This window comes from Nansenia antarctica, assembly GCF_963989245.1.
Source record: "Nansenia antarctica genome assembly, chromosome: 4".
In the NCBI taxonomy this organism is placed as follows: Eukaryota; Metazoa; Chordata; class Actinopteri; order Argentiniformes; family Microstomatidae; genus Nansenia; species Nansenia antarctica.
In genome coordinates this window covers 3,908,956-3,927,801 of record NC_137689.1, presented here as the reverse complement: position 1 = coordinate 3,927,801, position 18,846 = coordinate 3,908,956, and the positions used below count along the sequence as shown (strand labels likewise).

The window sequence follows — 18,846 nt, the reverse complement described above, 5'->3', positions numbered from 1 at the left end:
AGGTCTGAGGAGAACAAGACACAGGGTGGGAAACGCGCGACGCAGCTGCCTTTAATTTAATAATTAGTCTAGAGCGTTAATTAGTCTCTTATGTAGGTGTGGTCGATGAATCCTATAGGTTGACACCTTATTAAACGACCGTCCTGATTGGATATCAATAATGATTGGTAAACAATTAGAATCGACCGTTCATGACACCTATTCCACAGCTCAGTGTCCTCACGGTTGGTTTCGTATGCTAATATAATCTAATAATAGTTACTAGGTTTGTTGAATTGATCATGTTTGGAATAATAATTTAAAAAAACAAAAAAAAACATAACAACAACAACTTACAATTGGAGATTACAGGGACATTCTCCCTGGAGTAATTTAGAGCTAAGCACCTTACTCAAGGGCACACTACTGGGGGTGTTCCCATGTGGGATTTGATCACCAGTCCAACCCACCCTGTACAGAGTCCTCTCCACGCCTGTGCAGAGTCTTCTCCGGCCTGCCTTGACTGTGTCAATGGTGAATATGACCATAACATGTTGCCATGTTATCCATCCATTTATCCCCAAAATTTTTTTAACATAATGTTGAGGGTTGGCATGAATTCATACCTATTTTTAGCTTAGGCCTACTCGGGTCGACAAGGCCTTGTAATAAACCAGCTTCGCCTGTGTTTATTGTTATGTTATTTATTTGCTGCATTCTGATAATTTTAGGTCTAATCTTCATCGGTAGGCTACGTGTCCAATTTAGCCTCTGCAACCTACTATGCATGTCAGTGTTGCATGACGAATACCATAGCATATCGGATTATATAAAATAGTTAATAATAATTGTGCCCCCCCATGCAGTTCATTGGCCCACCCTAAGACTGGGCCCTGGTGACGGGTCTGGCCAAAGTAGATTATAACATTTACAGATGTACCTGTCAGTGCCAAAATCTACCCGCATTTGTCGGGTGGTGGCGAGTACATTTTTAAAAATTCACTTTTTGCTAATTTAATCTGGTGTAAGGCCTAACTGTTTACAAAAGTCGACGACGAATTCAAACTGACCATAATATTCCAAATCCATAATCATCTCCTCCACCCTCTCTCATTTCCCATGTGCGTTGAACTATTTGATAACAAGAGAGCATGTTGGAAACGCCCACCTGTCACAGGAGGAGGGGGCGGGACTTGAACCGAAAACTCCAGGTTCCAAAATGGCGGCGTCCATGGAGCTTAGCTTGAACAACTTACCCTCCGATCCTTTATTACTGATTCTATCATTTCTGGACTACAGAGATTTGATCAGGTATGGTTAAGATTGTCCTTTTGCTACACACAGATAAAACAACGATCCTAAAATAATGTATTGTGACTTTATGTATGTTAACATAAAGAGAACCAGCTGGGCTAGCTAACGTTAGCATCATAGCCTCTCTCACTCCACTTTTGTTGTTTACTAGGAGGCAGATTAGCGCATGAAATGTTGATTTTAATGTCTTTTCTAGCCGTTATCTCGTGTGTCTTGAACTAATAATGTATTTGCATGGAATTGAAGCCATGAATAACTTTGACCTGGACGTTACAGCCTAACCGAGGCAACATTACGTCAGCTAACCAGGGAGCTGTTGTTAACAGTTTAGCTCACAGCAGCAGAGGATTGACGACAACCAACCAGTTACTTTCTGTTCTTTTGTTTGTTTGTTTGTTTGTTTGTTTGTTTGTTGCAGAAAGCTTGTGACGTTAGAATTATAAGGTTCTAGGATCTCCATTTTTGTCCAAATTTAGTTTTTTTACATAATCTGATCCATTAGGTGTTTATTAATGCCTGTGTGGTGTTATTTTTTAAAATGTTGACATTTTTGAGTTAGTAATTCATAAAATACAAAGGTTCCATCTCACAAAACATAATGGAATGTAAAAACGTTGACGCTCAATATCTCTGAACTGCCCTAAACGGAGATAGAACCTTATCATTCTAAACGGAGATAGAACCTTATCATTCTAAACGGAGATAGAACCTTATCATTCTAAACGGAGATAGAACCTCATCATTCTAAACGGAGATAGAACCTTATCATTCTAAACGGAGATAGAACCTTATCATTCTAAACGGAGATAGAACCTTATCATTCTAAACGGTGATAGAACCTTATCATTCTAGACGGAGATAGAACCTTATCATTCTAAGCTCACGTAGTGCCACTGGTACGTAGGAACCAAGTCACTCATGTTTTTAGTCGTCTGTTACATATGTGTTCCCCTCATCAAATGTGTTTCTTTTCTCCAGAGATGTTTGTATAACTGCTCGACTCAGATCCTCTCAGTATTAAAGTCTGTTTGTGTTTATTAGAAGCCTTATGTGGTAACCTGACTTCAATAATCACGCCAGTGGTGCGGATTCATAACTTTAATACCGAAGACTTGTAGTTCACAATACCAGAGTACATTCACAGACTGAATTCCCCTTCCGCATAACAAACCTTGACCACACCCCCACTTCCTGTGTCCTGACCTGTAAGTTTAGGGGTCATCACCATAACAATCTAATAATGTATCCAAATTACCCATTATAACATCCCTTCCCCCTTAAGTCAAAAACACCTTTGTAAACAAACCCCTTAACACCAACAGACTGTCCTTGTAGAACAACAAAATCTTCTATTTTTTAATATTTTTTTTAATAAAGAACATCACTCCTTTCCCCACGCCACTACCCCTTAGAAAGTCAGTTTCACCGGAGCGTTGCGACTACGCTGTGATCGGCGTAGTGCCAACGGCGTGGCAGGAAGTACTGGAGTTTGCCCCGGAGGGCGTGTCTCTGCCTGCCCTAAAGAGGTGGGTGCAAGTATGAAGCCCTCCTCTCCTGCTGTAGCCCCTGCCACCGGGTCTCCTCCACCCCCGTGACCATCTGCAGTATTCCCTGTATGTTCCCCAGCTGGGGTGCCTGGTTGTTCTATCGGGGTCAGGTCCTGCCCCCTTCCCCCTATAATGTCCTCGACGTTCACCTCTGCTGGATCGGTCAGAGGCTGTGGAGTGTCATGGCGTAGACGGATGTGGTCCTGGTGCCTTCGGAATACTCTACCGTCCGATAGCTTTACCACAAACGAGATGGGCCCACTTTGCTTAAGAATAACCCCTGGCAGCCAGCGTTGACCACTGCCAAAGTTCCTCACATACACTCTGTCTTTGACCCTGAAATGTCTCTCTCGGGCATGCAAGTCGTGGCCCTTTTTCTTAGTGTTGTTCCGATACCATTTTTTGATCCCGATACCGATACCGATACCTGACCGTGCAGTACTTGCCGATACCGAGTACCGATCCGATACCACGGCGTTTGAAAAAACAAAACAAAAAAACATGTTTTTTGAGCCGCATACTCACCTCGATGTAAAATTATTGCTAACACATAGTCTGGCACTAGGGCTGCAACTAACGATTATTTTGGTAGTCGACTAATCTGTCGATTATTTTTTCGATTAGTCGCGATTAGTCGTGTGGCTTTTCGCTGCGCGTAAATGGCGACGCAGAAGCATAAATCCGGCTTAACTAGCTATCTAACCTAACGTTACGCCAAGCTACAGCTGCTCACAGAGCTAGTTGACTGGCTAGCTAGCATTGCTGGCTAGACTACAGACAGCTCACGTTAGTAGGCTACGCTTGGCGCTGTTTATCTTACAGACAGCTCGCTGGTGGACTCAACATAATTGAAATAGCATTCACTTATCAAGCATCATTCATGATCATCCACCATGACTACCTGGTATTTTAATAGCGACCACCCCTCACTTCATTTCATCTCGCGTTCTCCTGGCTTCAACATGGAAAACCCCTGCTACGTAACGTTACATACAAGAGCCTCTGTCTGTCACATGCGTGCCACAGGGCAAATAAATTAATAGCACAAACGCTCATAGCATGTACAGCCCTGTCCATGAGACGTTGTTTTCCAACATGTAACAGTAAAGCTAACATAAACATTACGACCCTAACAATATAACGTTAGCCAGTTGGCTAACAACGTTAGCTAAAACGTACCCAGCTGATTCTTGCATGGCTCCCGTAAAAAAAAAAAAAGGTGATATCCGTGATCCGTTACACCCCTAATTGGCATTGTCCTGCCCTGCTCTGTAGAACGTGGTGTACTGGTACGCTGACAGGGTGAGGGCCCAGCGTTGTACCCTCGCCGACGCCATAGGCGGAATGCACTTCAACTCGCTGAAAAGACCCACCAGTGGTTTGTGATCTGTACAAATAGTGAATGGCCGCCCGTAAAGGTACTGGTGAAACCTCTTAACTGCAAAAACCACCGCCAGACCCTCCTTGTCCAGCTGGGAGTAGCCTTTCTCAGCCGGTGTTAGTCCGTGACGCGAACCCGATAGGCTTCTCCGATCCATCCTTCATCACATGGGACAGTACCGCCTCGACGCCATATGGTGAGGCGTCACAGGACAGTATGATCTCTTTGTCTGGGTCGTAATGGACCAGAAGTCTCGCCGAATGTAGCTGTGTTTTCACATTAGTGAAGGCTGTCTCCTGTGCCGGCCCCCACTCCCACCCTGAGCCCTTGTGGAGTAAAGAATACAGGGGCGCCAGCACCGTGGAAAGGTCTGGGAGGAATCTCCCATAATAGTTCACCATGCCCAGAAATGATCTGAGTTCGGGCACGTTCCTGGGGCTTGGTGCCTCCTTGATTGCCTTCACCTTGTCTTCCACTGGCCGTAGACCCTGAGCTGTAATAGTGTGGCCCAGGTATGTCACGCTCGGTGCCTGGAAAACGCACTTGCTACGTTTCAACCGGAGCCCCGCCTCTGAAAGCCTCTGTAGCACCTGCTCCAGGTTGTGGAGGTGCTCCTCTTCTGTCTCCCCTGTTACCAAAATGTCATCAAGGAAAACCGTCACATGGGGAATCCTCTGTAACAGACTGTCCATCGTGCGTTGAAAAATGGCCGAACTGGAGGCCACGCCGAAAACCAGCCTGTTATACTGAAACAACCCCTTGTGGGTGTTGATGGTAGTGTACTGTCTTGAGTCTTCATCCAAAACCAACTGTAAGTAGGCGTGGCTCATGTCCAGCTTGGAAAATGTCTGTCCCCCTGCCAGGGTCGCAAACAGGTCCTCCACTCTCTGCAGGGGGTAGGCGTCCAGCTTGGAGACCTGGTTAATGGTCAGTTTGTAGTCCCCGCAGATCCGTACTGTACTGTCGCCCTTCAACACTGGAACAATGGGGGCGGCCCAAGCTGAAAACTGTATAGGCTGGATGACGCCCAGCCCCAGTAGACGGTCCAACTCCTCCTCTACTTTGCTTTTCATAGCATAGGCTACTCCCCTGGCTTTGAAAAACCTAGGGGTAGCCTCCGGGTCCACGTGCAGCTTGGCTGTTGTCCCCCTCAGTGTACCAAGCTCATCTCTGAACACATCTGGGTACTTCCCGATGACATCCTCCGTCACCCGGGTGTGTTTGATCTCTCCCAAGTTCCACTGGATCTTCTGGAGCCAGTCACGTCCCAGCAGACTGGGTCCATTCCCCTTCACAACTACAAGCCGTGCCTTTGCTCTGTCTCCTCAACATAATGTGCTGCTGACTGAGGAGTCCTAAAGCTAGCATTCCCCTGCTTTGCTTTTCCCCTAGCCCCCCTGCACTTTTTAGCAATATGCCCCTTAATGTTGCAGGCATGGAAAACAGCTTCCTTGAATTTACAGGTGTTAGCATAATGACTCCCCCCACACCTGAAACATTCCACTGGCTTAGCCCTCTCTGCCCCCCTGACAACCTGGTGGACCTCCCCAGCCTGCCCTCTAGCCTCCGGTCTGTCTGACTCCTCCCCCACCTGATGCACTTCCCCAGCATAGGTAGTAGCGCTACTGCATGCCCTCTGAATGTCCTTGACATTGCTCGCTGCCATCTCCATACCCTGAGCTAGCTCAAAAGCCCTCTTGAAAGTCAGGGTGGCCTCTTTCAGCAAGCAGCGCTGCATCCTCTCATCACTGACTCCCACTACAAATCTATCACGGAGCATCTCTTCTAACAATTGGCCATATTCACAATGCTCCGAAAACTGCCGCAACTCTGCTACAAACTGCGCCACCGACTGACCTGGCTTGCGGGACAGAGTATTGAACCTAAACCTCTGCACAATCACTGAAGGTTTGGGGCAGTGGTGATCCTGAACCAACTTGACCAGCTCATCAAAAGTCTTTTCCCCTGGCTTCTGTGGCGATGTCAAATTTCTCATCAGTTTATATGTCTTTGCACCGCATACACTCAGGAGTATGGACCTACGTTTAGCCGCGTCATCAATCCCGTTAGCCAAAAAAAACTGCTCCAGACGCTCCACGTCCAGTCACCGTCCCCTTCAACAAACTCACTGATAGATCCAAAAGTCGCCATGGTCGCAACTGCTGCTCTCTCTGGGTGATGAATGTCCCCGCTCGCGTCGACGCTGTCCTCCGAATCAGAATTATTAACGCTGTCCCCGTCGTCCTCTTCTCCGCTCATGAATCCGACTGGAACTAGCTAAACAGCAGGCTAATGTTTGCTAGGCTAGACCACCAGCACCAAAAACAACAAAAATATCCGCACGATGCCGCTGTAAAACATCCTCAAACTTCCCAGTTTATCCTCGTCGCCAGTTGTGGTAACCTGACTTCAATAATCACGCCAGTGGTGCGGTTTCATAACTTTAATACCGGAGACTTGTAGTTCACAATACCAGAGTACATTCACAGACTGAATTCCCCTTCCGCATAACAAACCTTGACCACACCCCCACTTCCTGTGTCCTGACCTGTAAGGTTAGGGGTCATCACCATAACGATCTAATAATGTATCCAAATGACCCATTATAACACTTTAGAATTGACAGCTTTTTAAAATCCTCCTCCTCAGCTGCACTTTTGTGAGTCGACGACTCAACGAGCTTTCCAGCCACAACCCTTTATGGAAAGGTCTTTGCTTGAAACACTGGCTGCTAACTGAGTAAGTCTTGAACATCAAATATATTTAATATATTTATTTATTATATTATTTAAATATATATATATAATATAGCTAAATCTATTGTCCTTCTCAAAATATGAAGTAGTCAAATGTACTGCCTCTAATAAGTTAAAGGGTCACCATCACATTAAATACAACATGTATCTGATGCTTACAGACCTCAAAGGTAGTCTAATGTCAATGTTAGTCCATGTCCCATGCTATCGTTTGCGTGTAGATCCAGCTATATGCCTCTACCCTAAATCAATGGAAAGGTTAAGCACTGATAAGTTCATATAGTCATCAATAATCATGTTTATCTATTCCAAACATTTGGGTGGAGGCATATATACGGTAGCTGGATGGGACTTGTACTCATATTGATATTGATATGATTGACTATCTTTGGGTTCTAAAAATATCAGAAAAACCTAGATTTTGACATGTTAATTTAAGATTAAATAACAAAACAATGTGTGTGTATTCCTTTAAGATTAAATAACAAAACAATGTGTGTGTATTCCTTTAAGATTAAATAACAAGAACATTTGTGTCAGCAAAGGTGAAATGGTGTGAACCATTGTCCCATCATATATTGCCAGTATTTATTTATGTGTTTGTGTCACTTTTCAAACAATTGTTTGTTTTTGAGCAGGTCAGACAAAACACAGAAGGTCCAGACCTGGAAGGAACTCTTCCGGGAGTTCTATGCAGACTTGGGCCGCTACATTGATCACTATGGCAACCTGAAGACCGCCTGGGACGACCTGAAGAGGTACCTGGACCAGAGATGCCCCAGGATGATTGCCTCTCTCAAAGGTAATACTCATCTTAGTCATATTCATATACAGTATATATATATATATGTTACGGTACATGTGGGAATACGGTACATGTGGGAAAACTAGGGTTAGGGTTAGGGGTTAGGGGTAGGGTTAGGGTTAAGGTTAGGGTTAGGGTTAGACATGCCAGCATGTACCAAGTCACCCTAGCACCTAACCCTAACCCTAGTTTTCCCACATGTACCGTATTCCCACATATATATATACTGCATAGTCACCTATCAATACCATTCTTGTTCTATTTATGTTGTGCCCTTATATCACTATTTGCACTTTTTATACTGCATTTCGTTGTATAGTACTTGTACTCTGCGATGACAGTAACGTTTTATCTAATCTAACCTAATCCTCTTAGTCCAAAACAGGAAGACATTGTTGTTTGTGATTGGGTGTAATGAACGGCTCTGTCACCGTTAGGCCTCATAATGAGTCATAATGAGTCGGATGAATTGAAAAGCAACTGTCATGGTGTCGTAGCACATATCTTGCATGTCATCCCTCCTCTCTCTCACACATCCTTCCTGTCAAACTCTACCATCTATCCCAATAAAGCAGAAATGCCCTAAAGACATATTTCGAAATTCGAAAACAAAGAAAGAAAGAAAAGCATTAATACTATAGGAAACGTTCAACATCACCTACAGCACAACAAAAACAGACAACAACAGATCTGTAGGCGTGGTCTAAGCGCTCTTCTAAATTGTAGTGTACAAAAAAGGCAAAAGCTTTTTTGAGTGTCATCTGTATTTTCCTACGCTACAGTAATTGATGTTGATGGTTTTCTCTGCACAGAAGGAGCGAAGGAGGACGAGTTGGACGTGATCGAGGCTCAGATCGGTTGCAAGCTTCCAAACGACTACCGGTGCTCCTACCGGATACACAACGGGCAGAAATTAGTGGTTCCAGGGTACGAAAATACTTGTTATTGTTTTGAATCCAACTAAATATATGTATTTTTTTGAGTGGGGCAGTCCCACTCATATTTTTCATTTTATTCGACAGAGAGAGTGAAGACGAGAGTTTTCCGGTCTACGTGATGAGCGGGTAGGACACGAAGTTCAGAGCTCTTGAATCCGTTATTCAATCCGTTATCATCAACACCTATTTTTCACTCCAATAGTTGTTACTGTGTTATAGTATCATCATACTCGTTTTTATTTACGTTTTCAAAGTTTTTACTTTTACCTTTAGCCTCCAAATCGTGAGCAGTCGATACTACAATGCCACACACGCGTGCTACTATGCAGGCTAGCTCTCCTGATGCTAACTCTGACCCTATTAACGAAGCTAGCTCCACCGAAGCGGTGCTACTAGGGGCTATAGCCGGGCTGCGTGAGGAAATCAAGGGAATCAAGCATGACATCAGTGCTGCAAAGAATGACATCTGTACCTCTGTTGACACAAAAATAAAGAGCTTGGCTGACCTGATGAAAACTAAAATAACTGCGGTGAGAGTCGAGCATCACCAGGCGGTGGCTGGCATTCAAGCTGAAGTTGGCACCCAGGTTACCCGTATAGATGAGCTGGAGCAGGGAGTATCCCATTGGTCCGACGAGACGACCGACCTACAGGCGCAGGTGCGTTTTCTGACAGCGGAGGTAACATCTATCCGAGACAAATGCGAGGACCTGGAGAGCCGCTCACGCCGGAATAACATTCGGGTGCTGGGCATCGACGAGGCTGAGGGCTCACGCGACCCTCGCGAGTTCCTGGCTAACTTGCTGAAATCCATGCTGAACCTCGAGGAAGCCCCATTGCTGGATCGGGCTCATAGGCCATACTCCCAGCCGAGACCAGGAGCGTCCCGTCCTTTCATAGCAAGGGTCCACTTCTTTCATGTCCGTGAGGAAATTCTCAGACGCGCCAGAGAAGCAGGGCCGCTCACTCATAATGGGAAACGTGTCCTCCTGTTCCCTGATCTCACGGCAGCCGTTGCTAAGAAGAGAGCTGCCTTCAACGACGTCAAGCAAATGCTCCGAGGCCAGCAGGGTGTCAAATTCGGGTTTTTACACCCAGCCCGGTTCAGACTGACTTTCGAGGGCAAACATAACATCTTCAGCACCAGGGAAGAGGCGGAGTTGTATGTGAAGGAGCACGTCCTTTCCTCCAGGGATAAAGGTTGAACAGTGCACTTTCGTGCATATCCGAACGATGGGTAACCACAGTCGGGCTGACGATTGGGCTGTTTTTCCTCATGCCCCCCGGTTTGAGCGTAGGTTTGTATGATCTATCGCTGCTGGTAGTATACATCACCACACTCTGCTGGTAGTATACATCACCACACTCTGCTGGTAGTATACATCACCACACTGCTGGTAGTATACATCACCACACTTTTTTATTCTTATTTTTTGCACTATTTGGCGGTTGATGGTAATACTATGAAAATTGTCAAAGTGGTACTATCAGCCTGTTCGTGTTGTAGAGCGTTACTACTTTTGTTGCTGTTAGCCTAACCCTTTCCATATAGCTGGTATGTCTTAATAGAGTTAACACATTATGTTATACTTGGTTTATGTTTGATGCAATGATTTCAATTATATAGCATTTCTGTATTGAGCAGTACAATATGTCTTCACTCAATCAGAATTAGGTAAAAGTATGTGGGAGAATTGAGTCAAATTATAATACAAAATGGTTTATTAGGTCAAACGGGTAAAAGTACTAGTAATACTACCTATTTTTGTTGCGGCTATATTAACATTTTCCATATAGTCTACTAGGCATAGACTGTCCTATTAGAGATACCATATTTTGTTACTTTATTTATGTTTGATGCAATGGTGATCTCATTTATATGGCTGTTTTGTTTTATATTTTTACATTATATATAAAATATATGTATATTTATGTTTTCTTGCAATACAGAATGCTGACATTCAGTCAGTACTAGCAATACAGAATGCTGACATTCAGTCAGTACTAGGTAAGAGCATGTGGCTATACAAGATAGTTTTGTGGTGAATCGGGTATTAAACAGGGGGAAAGGTACCTTTAATTATTATGATGCCTGGCCATAATTTGATTATTATCGATTATAGAGATTTTGCTAATCTATGTTCACAGCAACATTAGCACTGTTATGATACATCCCAGTGTTTGTTCAATTCAGGGAGTGTTTTATTTCTTTCATTTTTCGCAGTTACATGGTAACAACTTAATTCTATCCGTAGGTGAAAGTGTTGATCATTTTATACTAAAGTAGGAGTTATTTTGGTAGGTTGTTGTTGTTTTTTCTTGTCTATCGGATAGTTGCCAGAGTAGTTGGTGAGTCGCGAGCGACTAGCTGAGATGCAGGGGTGGATAGTTCTTCCCCTCATTTCTCTATCTGTTGTTTGTTTTGGGGTTTTATTTGGGTTTTATTTTTCACAGGGACCAGGGGGTCATTCCACTAAAGGTGGATCAGTTTAGCTGCGCTATAAATAAATGCGGCGCTCAGGGAACTCGAGATTGGAATTCAAGCCTCAGGTGATTCCTCGAATGAGGATCAGCCTTGTGTCATCAGTGTTCACAGAAGACAGGCTTACAAATCTTCGATATGGGCGCGTGCACGCAGACATAAAAAGCCCTGAAGTGTCGATCTGTCGAAATGAAGACACTCTGCAGGGGTACTACATTTGCGCAGCATTCCGAATTATTGATTTTTATGAAGACGGAAAAATAAGATGTAAAATAGTGCAATACTGCCGCAATTAACAAGGCGAGGGAAATGGTTTGGCAAGAAATTGCTGACCGATTAAATGCGTAGGTCATACTAGCCCCAGTTATTGTTATATGTTCATATTTTAATAAATGAATATTACTACTGTGGTGATATCCGCAGCGGGCTACAAACCGTCATATCGCCACAATGGCCTAGTGGTATTGACTGCTGCCATAGGATTTATTCGTTATTTTATATCAGTGGTTCGAATCCCTCTGCAGACGCACTTTTTACTGCATTTCGTTGTCTGAATCTAATCTAAAATCTCATCTAAAAAAGTATTGTAGGCTATAAAATTATGGTGCAGGCTAATTTACAAGAACTGACACGATTACAATGGTGTTTGAAACCTTTGCATGAAATCTTCGGTTAAATGTAAAAAAAAAAAAAAAGAATGACTTAGTCACGTCTCGAACTCGCAACCTTTGGAACTCGAGTCCGCAGCCTTAACCACTACGCCAGCCAGACCGCTGTGATGACGGCAATGCAAGTTGAGACAATTACTTTTTTTTTTACACTCTTTTCTTTATTGATATATCGATTTTGATTGATTGATTGAAAACTTTATTAGAAGATTTGCAGAAGTAGGTACATGAAAGTACATATTACATACAAGGTCAACTAAAAGGATAAAAACCCAAGAAAGCCACTGGCTTATTTCAATTGGGGTCCTTATCTATCTATCTCACTTTCAAAATATCAAGTTATCTATCACACAATCAAACTATCTATCGATCGATCACACTTTCAAAATATCAAATTATCTATCTATCACACAGTCAAACTATCTAATCTATCTATCTCGTGTGAAGTGGGAACTAATATTTCCTAGGGAGGAACTGTCGTTCGGGATGTAGTTTCCGCCTGTGAGCCTTTTTTGACGCGCGTCTCACTATAGCCTGTGTTTTAGCCTGGTCGCGACCAGGCTAGTTATATCTGACTCAGAAGGAGCTCAACCAAGCAGCGAATTATTTGAGCCACATTGATGGCACCGAACGCAAGCTAACATTTTCGAGGCTTAGAACTTTATCGAGGCTTAGAACTTTATCGAGCTTTGTGGAATAGGGCCCAGGGGTTATTCATTCAGATAATGACACTCGTTTACAAATTTAGCAATTTTTTGTTATCACTAAACTCACGATTGTGAGCCTGAATGTCAGGGGGCTCAATTCGCCAAATAAACGTACAACATTTTTGGATTTCCTCAGAAGAAAAGCAGTTGATATAGCTCTGGTACAGGAGTCACACCTTCTATCTAAAGACACCCATCGTCTGGCTAACAGACATTATCATGTGACTGCTTCAGCGGCTGCCAACACTAGATCTAAGGGCGTTGCGATCGTCTGTCGCCGTACTTTGAAATATGACATCCTGGGAGATTGGGCCGATCCGGAGGGTAGGATAGCCTTGGCTAAAATTCAACTAGAGGGGGGAAAAATTGTGCTGATCTCTGCCTATGCACCTAACAATTATGATAAACATTTTTATGATTTGCTGACCAATAAAATGTTGGAATTTCCAGATTTCAATTTTTTTGTCGGAGCGGACTTTAATGCGGTATGGGATTATAAAATTTACAGAACCACGGCGTCCGAAGCCTGCGACCAGAAACAAGCCTCACTTGCTCTCCGTGCGTGGGCCAATGCTTTGTGCGTTGTTGACTTATGGCGCTTGATTAATCCCTCGGTTAAGGACTTTTCATGTTATTCAGCGAGACACAAATCATTTTCAAGAATTTATTTTATTTTTGCCTCCAAAAATCTTTTTTCTGAAATAGCTGACGTGATCCATGTACCATCCATGCTCCTTCTGATCACAAAGCAGTGGTCTGCTCAGCTTCACTTAGAGTTGGGACTAATAAGGCCCCTAGATGGCGTTTCAATAATACCCTTTTACGTAGTGAATCGTTTGTTTTGCAATTTAAACCACAACTGGAAGAATTTGTAAACATAAATAAGGGTTCAGTTGATGACCCGAGAGTGCTTTGGAATGCCGTCAAAGGTTTCATAAGGTCCAACACAATCCTGTTTTACTCAACCCGCAATAAGGCCAGAGCAGAGAAATTAAATCAACTTGAATCTGAATATGCTCGCCTGGATAATTCACTTCAGCTTAAGTACAGCGACAGCACCGCATTACAGAGCAATTTGGTTAAAAAATAAATAAACTCTTTACTCAAACAACGATCAGAATTCCTTATTCACCGGGTCAGACAAAATTACTATTTTAACAGTGCAAGACCCAGCCATTTATTGGCCTTGAAGCTTAGGGTTAATGATTGAATGAATGAATGAATGAATGAATGAATGAATGGACTTTATTGTCTTTGCTACAGTACAGGTACCAAACAACGAAATTTAGGAGGGGTGGCTCCCCTGGTGTTAGGAAAGGAAAAAATAAATAAAAAAATCAGTCCAGCAGCTGCCATCAATCCGTCCAGACTGTCCAGGGCCCAGAACTTAGGTCTTTGCTGTGTTCAGGGCCTGGACGGCCCTGTGGTAGAAGCTGTTCTTCAGTCTGTTTGTCCTTGCGGCCAGGGTCCTGAACCGCCTTTTCGAGGGCAGCCTGGTAAAGTGTTCGTACCCAGGGTGGGTCGGGTCCCTGGAGATCTTGGAGGCCTTCCTGAGACAGCGTGTGTTGTACAGCTCTTCCAGAGAGGGGAGGGGGGCGCCGGTGATCTTCTGTGATCTTCTGTGCTGTTCTCACGACTCTTGTCCGCTGTTGTGCAGCTGGAGAACCAGTTGCAGATGCCGTAGGTGAGGATGCTCTCCACTGCGCCGCGGTAGAAGGTCACCAGTATCTCCTGCTTGCTGTGTTCCTTCCTGAGGACTCTCAGGGTGTATAGCCGCTGTTGTGCCCTCTTGATGGAGGCTTGATTCCTGGCCAGGAAGGCACAAAAGCATGATTGGCACATCCTGCACAACACCACCATAACACCAGCACCTCCAAGCCGACTCAAGACCCGCCACCCTTACAACAAGGCAGCACAAGCCATGCTCAACTCCACCTCTGAGGACATCTCCAGAGATGCATGGCTGGCAGCAGCTTGGAAGCAGGAGTGGGAGTCAACCGGGCCCTCCCGAATCCACCGCTACATCTGGGACCCAGGAGATGGCGCCATTGGAGGAGACGACCTACCACGCCGGCAATGGACCACACTGAACCGTCTACGAACTGGTGTCGGTCGCTTTAAAACATCAATGAAGGCGTGGGGCCTGGCGGACAGTGCGGCATGCGAGTGCGGTGACCCAGAGCAGACCGCCGACCACATAATCACCATCTGCCCCTTATATAGACCACCCTCAGAAGCCAGCCTCTTCGACCTAGAACCAGAGATGCGGGCATGGCTACGCGACACCGAGTTGGACCTCTGACGTTACACGAAAGAAGAAGATGGTGGCTTTTGTGTTGTCCTTCCAGGTCAGGTCATCCCGCATGTGCATCCCCAGGAATCGGAGGGTTGAGACTCTCTCCACGCTCTCTCCGTCGATGAGCAGGGGCTGGATCTCGGACTTTTTCCTCCTGAAGTCTACGATGATTTCCTGGGTCTTTGACTTGTTCAGCAGCAGGTTGTTAACCTTGCACAGCTTGCTCAGTTGCCCTACCTCATCCCTGTACGCCGCCTCGTCCCCCCCCGAGATGCATCCCACCACGGTGGTGTCGTCTGCAAACTTTACGATGGAGTTGCTGGGGTGGACGGGGGTGAAGTCGTAGGTGTAGAGGTTGTAGAGGATGGGGCTTAGCACGCAGCCCTGGGGGGACCCAGTGCTGAGTAGGGATGGGACGATTATCGTGTTTATCGTTAATCGCGATAAAAACACCCGCGATAACTTTATCGTGGAGAATTTTAATTAGTTGAATAATCGTCATAATCGTTTTTGTTTTTTTTTTTATTTTTTTTTTTTAAATTATTTTTAAATGACTGGACTTTTTAAATAGGCACTACATTTTATAAACACTGCTTTGTCTGTCTGTTTTTATTGTATGTATTAATGTATGTGACCTATGTGTGTTGTTTTTTTTTTGGGTTAATATTTTTATTGAGTTTCACAGAGACATGTACACAACAGGACATAACAACAACAACTAGTATCCGTGGGGGAGGTTATTGTCCCATTAATAGTAGAAAACTAGTTTTGCACTTTGTTATGCAGTACATTGTCCATAAACAGAAAATGTTTAAAAACGAAACAAAAACAAAAAAACAGTGGGGGAGGAGGCAATGTCACATATCAGAAATAAACAGAAAAGAAAATGACACAACAAATGCCATAATATATGGGGGGGATCACCCCCATCGGAGACAGCATCCATGTCTTACAGTCCTAAACACAGCGGCAGCACAACACCAGCACAGTAAATAATATTGTGACCCATACATTGTAGATCTGTTACACATTAGTCTTGTGTACTTTCTTGAGTGTAATCCACCAAACCTTTCATTACAATGGCAGCCAGTCTGGTACCAATATAATCTAAGAACGGAGACCAAATCTTATAGAATGTCTTTATCTTACACTTAGACCTATATGTCAGATATTCCATAGGAATCATATCAAAAATGACCTTGTACCATCCAGCTATTGTAGGCGGTTTGCAGTCTATCCATTTCAGCAATATATTTTTCCTTGCACAAAAAGTGAAGATACACAGAAGTCTTTTGGAATGCATACTTTTAAGTTGTTTGTCTGGCAACCCAAACAATAGACACATGGGGTCCTTATCCAATGTAACATCTAGAATTAGATGAATTTTATCCACTATACCTTTCCAGTAATCATCTATATATCTACAAGTCCAAACACAATGAACAAAGCTCCCAACCTCGGTAATACACTTTGTACACATTTCCGATTTGTTATGATCCATTTTATGTCTTAAATTGGGGAGTAATCTGCAAACGTTGTAGTAGTCTAAATTGCGTTTCCTTCGTCCTATTACAGATTGAGATGTCGTTTGCCGATTGCCATATTAGTGACCAAGTTGCTTCATCAGTATTAATGTTCAGGTCATTATTCCAGTCTTTGGGCGTAAATGCAGGTTTGCCTTTATCATATTTTGAAAGTGCTCTATACCCAAGCCCCAGAATGCCTCTCGTCTTTCCAGCAGAGACTATCTCCTCCAGCGGAGAGGGTTGGTGACAGAGGCCAGTGTCTTTTTGGCTATTTAAAAAACTTCGTATCTGAAGGTATCTGAAAAACTCATTTCGTGGTAGGTCATATTTCTTACATAATTGGTCAAATGAAAGTAGTATTTCCGTATCATATAAATGTCCGATAGTAACCATCCCTTTGCTGTCCCACCGCTTGAAACCCCTATCCGTGGCACCAGGGGAGAAGTCTATGTTGCCCCAAACTGGCGAGAGGGAGGAGGTCATAATCGTATGTTATAAATAAATAGTAATATAATTGAGATTTCTCACATGAGCCGCGCGCGAATATCCTCACAGAAATGTGTCTCGCGTGATTGTTCAGCCTGCATGGGTAACGTGACTGTCAAGTCAGCCTTGTCAGTCAGTCACTAACGTATGCTAGCCTTCTCACCATGGCTGCATCGGCCCCGTGTCCATTGCCTCACCTTTCCAGGGTTGCCCGCAGGCTTCTATGCATACCTGCAACTAGTGTTCCTTCAGAGAGAGTGTTTAGTGCCAGTGGGCACATTTTAGTGCCAGTGGGCACATACTCACACCTCTCCGAGCACACCTCTCCGAAAAAGTGAACATGTTGACATTTTTGCACTTTAACCTATCTTGAAGCTTTCAAGTCTCTAAGCCACAAGGCTAGCACTCAGTTTGATGACAGAAAAGTGTCAGTGTTCAAGTTTTGTTTGACAGTATTTTTTTCCTTTATTTATGCAGTGATACCTTATAATTTATCATTACCTTACTTAAGATTTTATTAAAGATTTTGATTTTTGTCAAGATGTTTTTAAAATGATGTTAATGTTATTAACATGATTCAATAAAAATACAACAAAATCTAAGTTAAAGTGATTACAGTGTGTTTTATTGGCATTCTAAAAAAAAGTTTTTTTTTTTTTTTTTTTTTTAAATTCTCGCGATAATATCGTGGATCGCGATTATTTTGCCCACGATAATCGTGACATGACATTTTCTAATCGTCCCACCCCTAGTGCTGAGTCTGAGGGCTGTGGAGGTGTGGGGGCCCACCCGCACCCTCTGGGGGCGGTCGGTCAGGAAGTCCTTGATCCACGCACATATAGAGTGTGATAGACCCAGGTCTAGTAGTTTGGTCACTAGCCTGTCTGGAAGGATGGTGTTGAAGGCGGAGCTGAAGTCCACGAAGAGCAGTCTCGCGTAGCTGTTTCCCCTCTCCAGGTGGGATAGAGTGGCGTGGAGAGTCATCGCGATGGCGTCCTCTGTGGACCTGTGGGCTCTGTAGGCGAACTGGTATGGATCCAGGTTGGGCGGGAGGCGTGTGAGTATGTGGGCCCGGACTAGTTTCTCGAAGCACTTCATGATGATTGGTGTGAGTGCCACCGGGCGGTAGTCGTTTAGGCAGCTCACCGTGCTTTTCTTCGGGACTGGGATGATAGTTGAGGTTTTCAGGCAGGGTGGGATGGTGGCCTGGGACAGGGACTGGTTGAAGATGTTGGTGAAAACCCCGGCCAGCTGGTCGGCGCAGTCCCTCAGCACCCGTCCCAGGACTCCATCCGGCCCCGAGGCTTTCCTGGGGTCCACCGCCTTCAGTACGCGTCTCACTTCATGCTCTGTGAGGGTGAGGCTGCTGAGAGCTGGAGAGAGTGGTGTTTGTGTTGTGGTTACCTCCGTTCGCCCCTCGTCGAACCGGGCGTAGAAGGTGTTCAGCTTTCCCGCCAGCAGGGGGTCGTCCTCTGCGGCTGTGAGCCTGTTGGCTCTGAAGTTTGTCATCTGCTGAACCCCCTGCCACATCCGCCTGGAGTCGTTGCTCAGGAGGCATTCCTCAATCTTCTCTCTGTGGTCTGCCTTGGCCGCTTTGATTCCGCGCTTTAGGTTAGCCCTGGTGGAGCTGTACAGCGGTGTGCTCTTCCCTGCGAAGAAGGCGTTGTCCCTCTCGTTGATCAGTTTTTGGACCTTCCCAGTCATCCATGGCTTCGTGTTGGGGTAGACCCGGACCCGTTTGTCCACGGTGACTGAGTTGGTGCAGTTCACTATGTGGTTCAGAACCGACGACGTGTACTGTTCCAGGTCCTCATGCTCATATTCCTGCCATGGGGTGTCATTTAGGCAGATCTGCAGTGGAGCGGACCCTTCTGGCCAGGTTCTGACAGTCTTAGTGGTGATGGGAGCACTTTTCCCCATGGTAGTGTATGCAGGGATCAGGAGGATTGACACATGGTCAG

At 44.6% G+C, this 18,846-nt stretch overlaps 1 protein-coding gene across 2 annotated transcripts in view; it reads left to right on the top strand.

Annotated features, from left to right (window-relative positions):
* Window positions 1-1,190: 1,190 nt before the first annotated feature.
* fbxo3 (F-box protein 3) overlaps window positions 1,191-18,846 on the top strand; it is a 31,193-nt gene continuing 13,537 nt past the window's right edge. Inside the window, exons 1-5 of one of the 2 annotated variants that reach the window (XM_080528786.1) lie at window positions 1,191-1,290; window positions 6,871-6,960; window positions 7,616-7,779; window positions 8,595-8,709; window positions 8,805-8,846. In XM_080528786.1, coding sequence (XP_080384912.1) covers window positions 1,199-1,290; window positions 6,871-6,960; window positions 7,616-7,779; window positions 8,595-8,709; window positions 8,805-8,846 — 503 coding nt within the window. In that variant the 5' untranslated portion in view covers window positions 1,191-1,198. The remainder of the gene's footprint in view (window positions 1,291-6,870; window positions 6,961-7,615; window positions 7,780-8,594; window positions 8,710-8,804; window positions 8,847-18,846) is intronic. The other variant, XM_080528787.1, reaches the window with a different exon arrangement.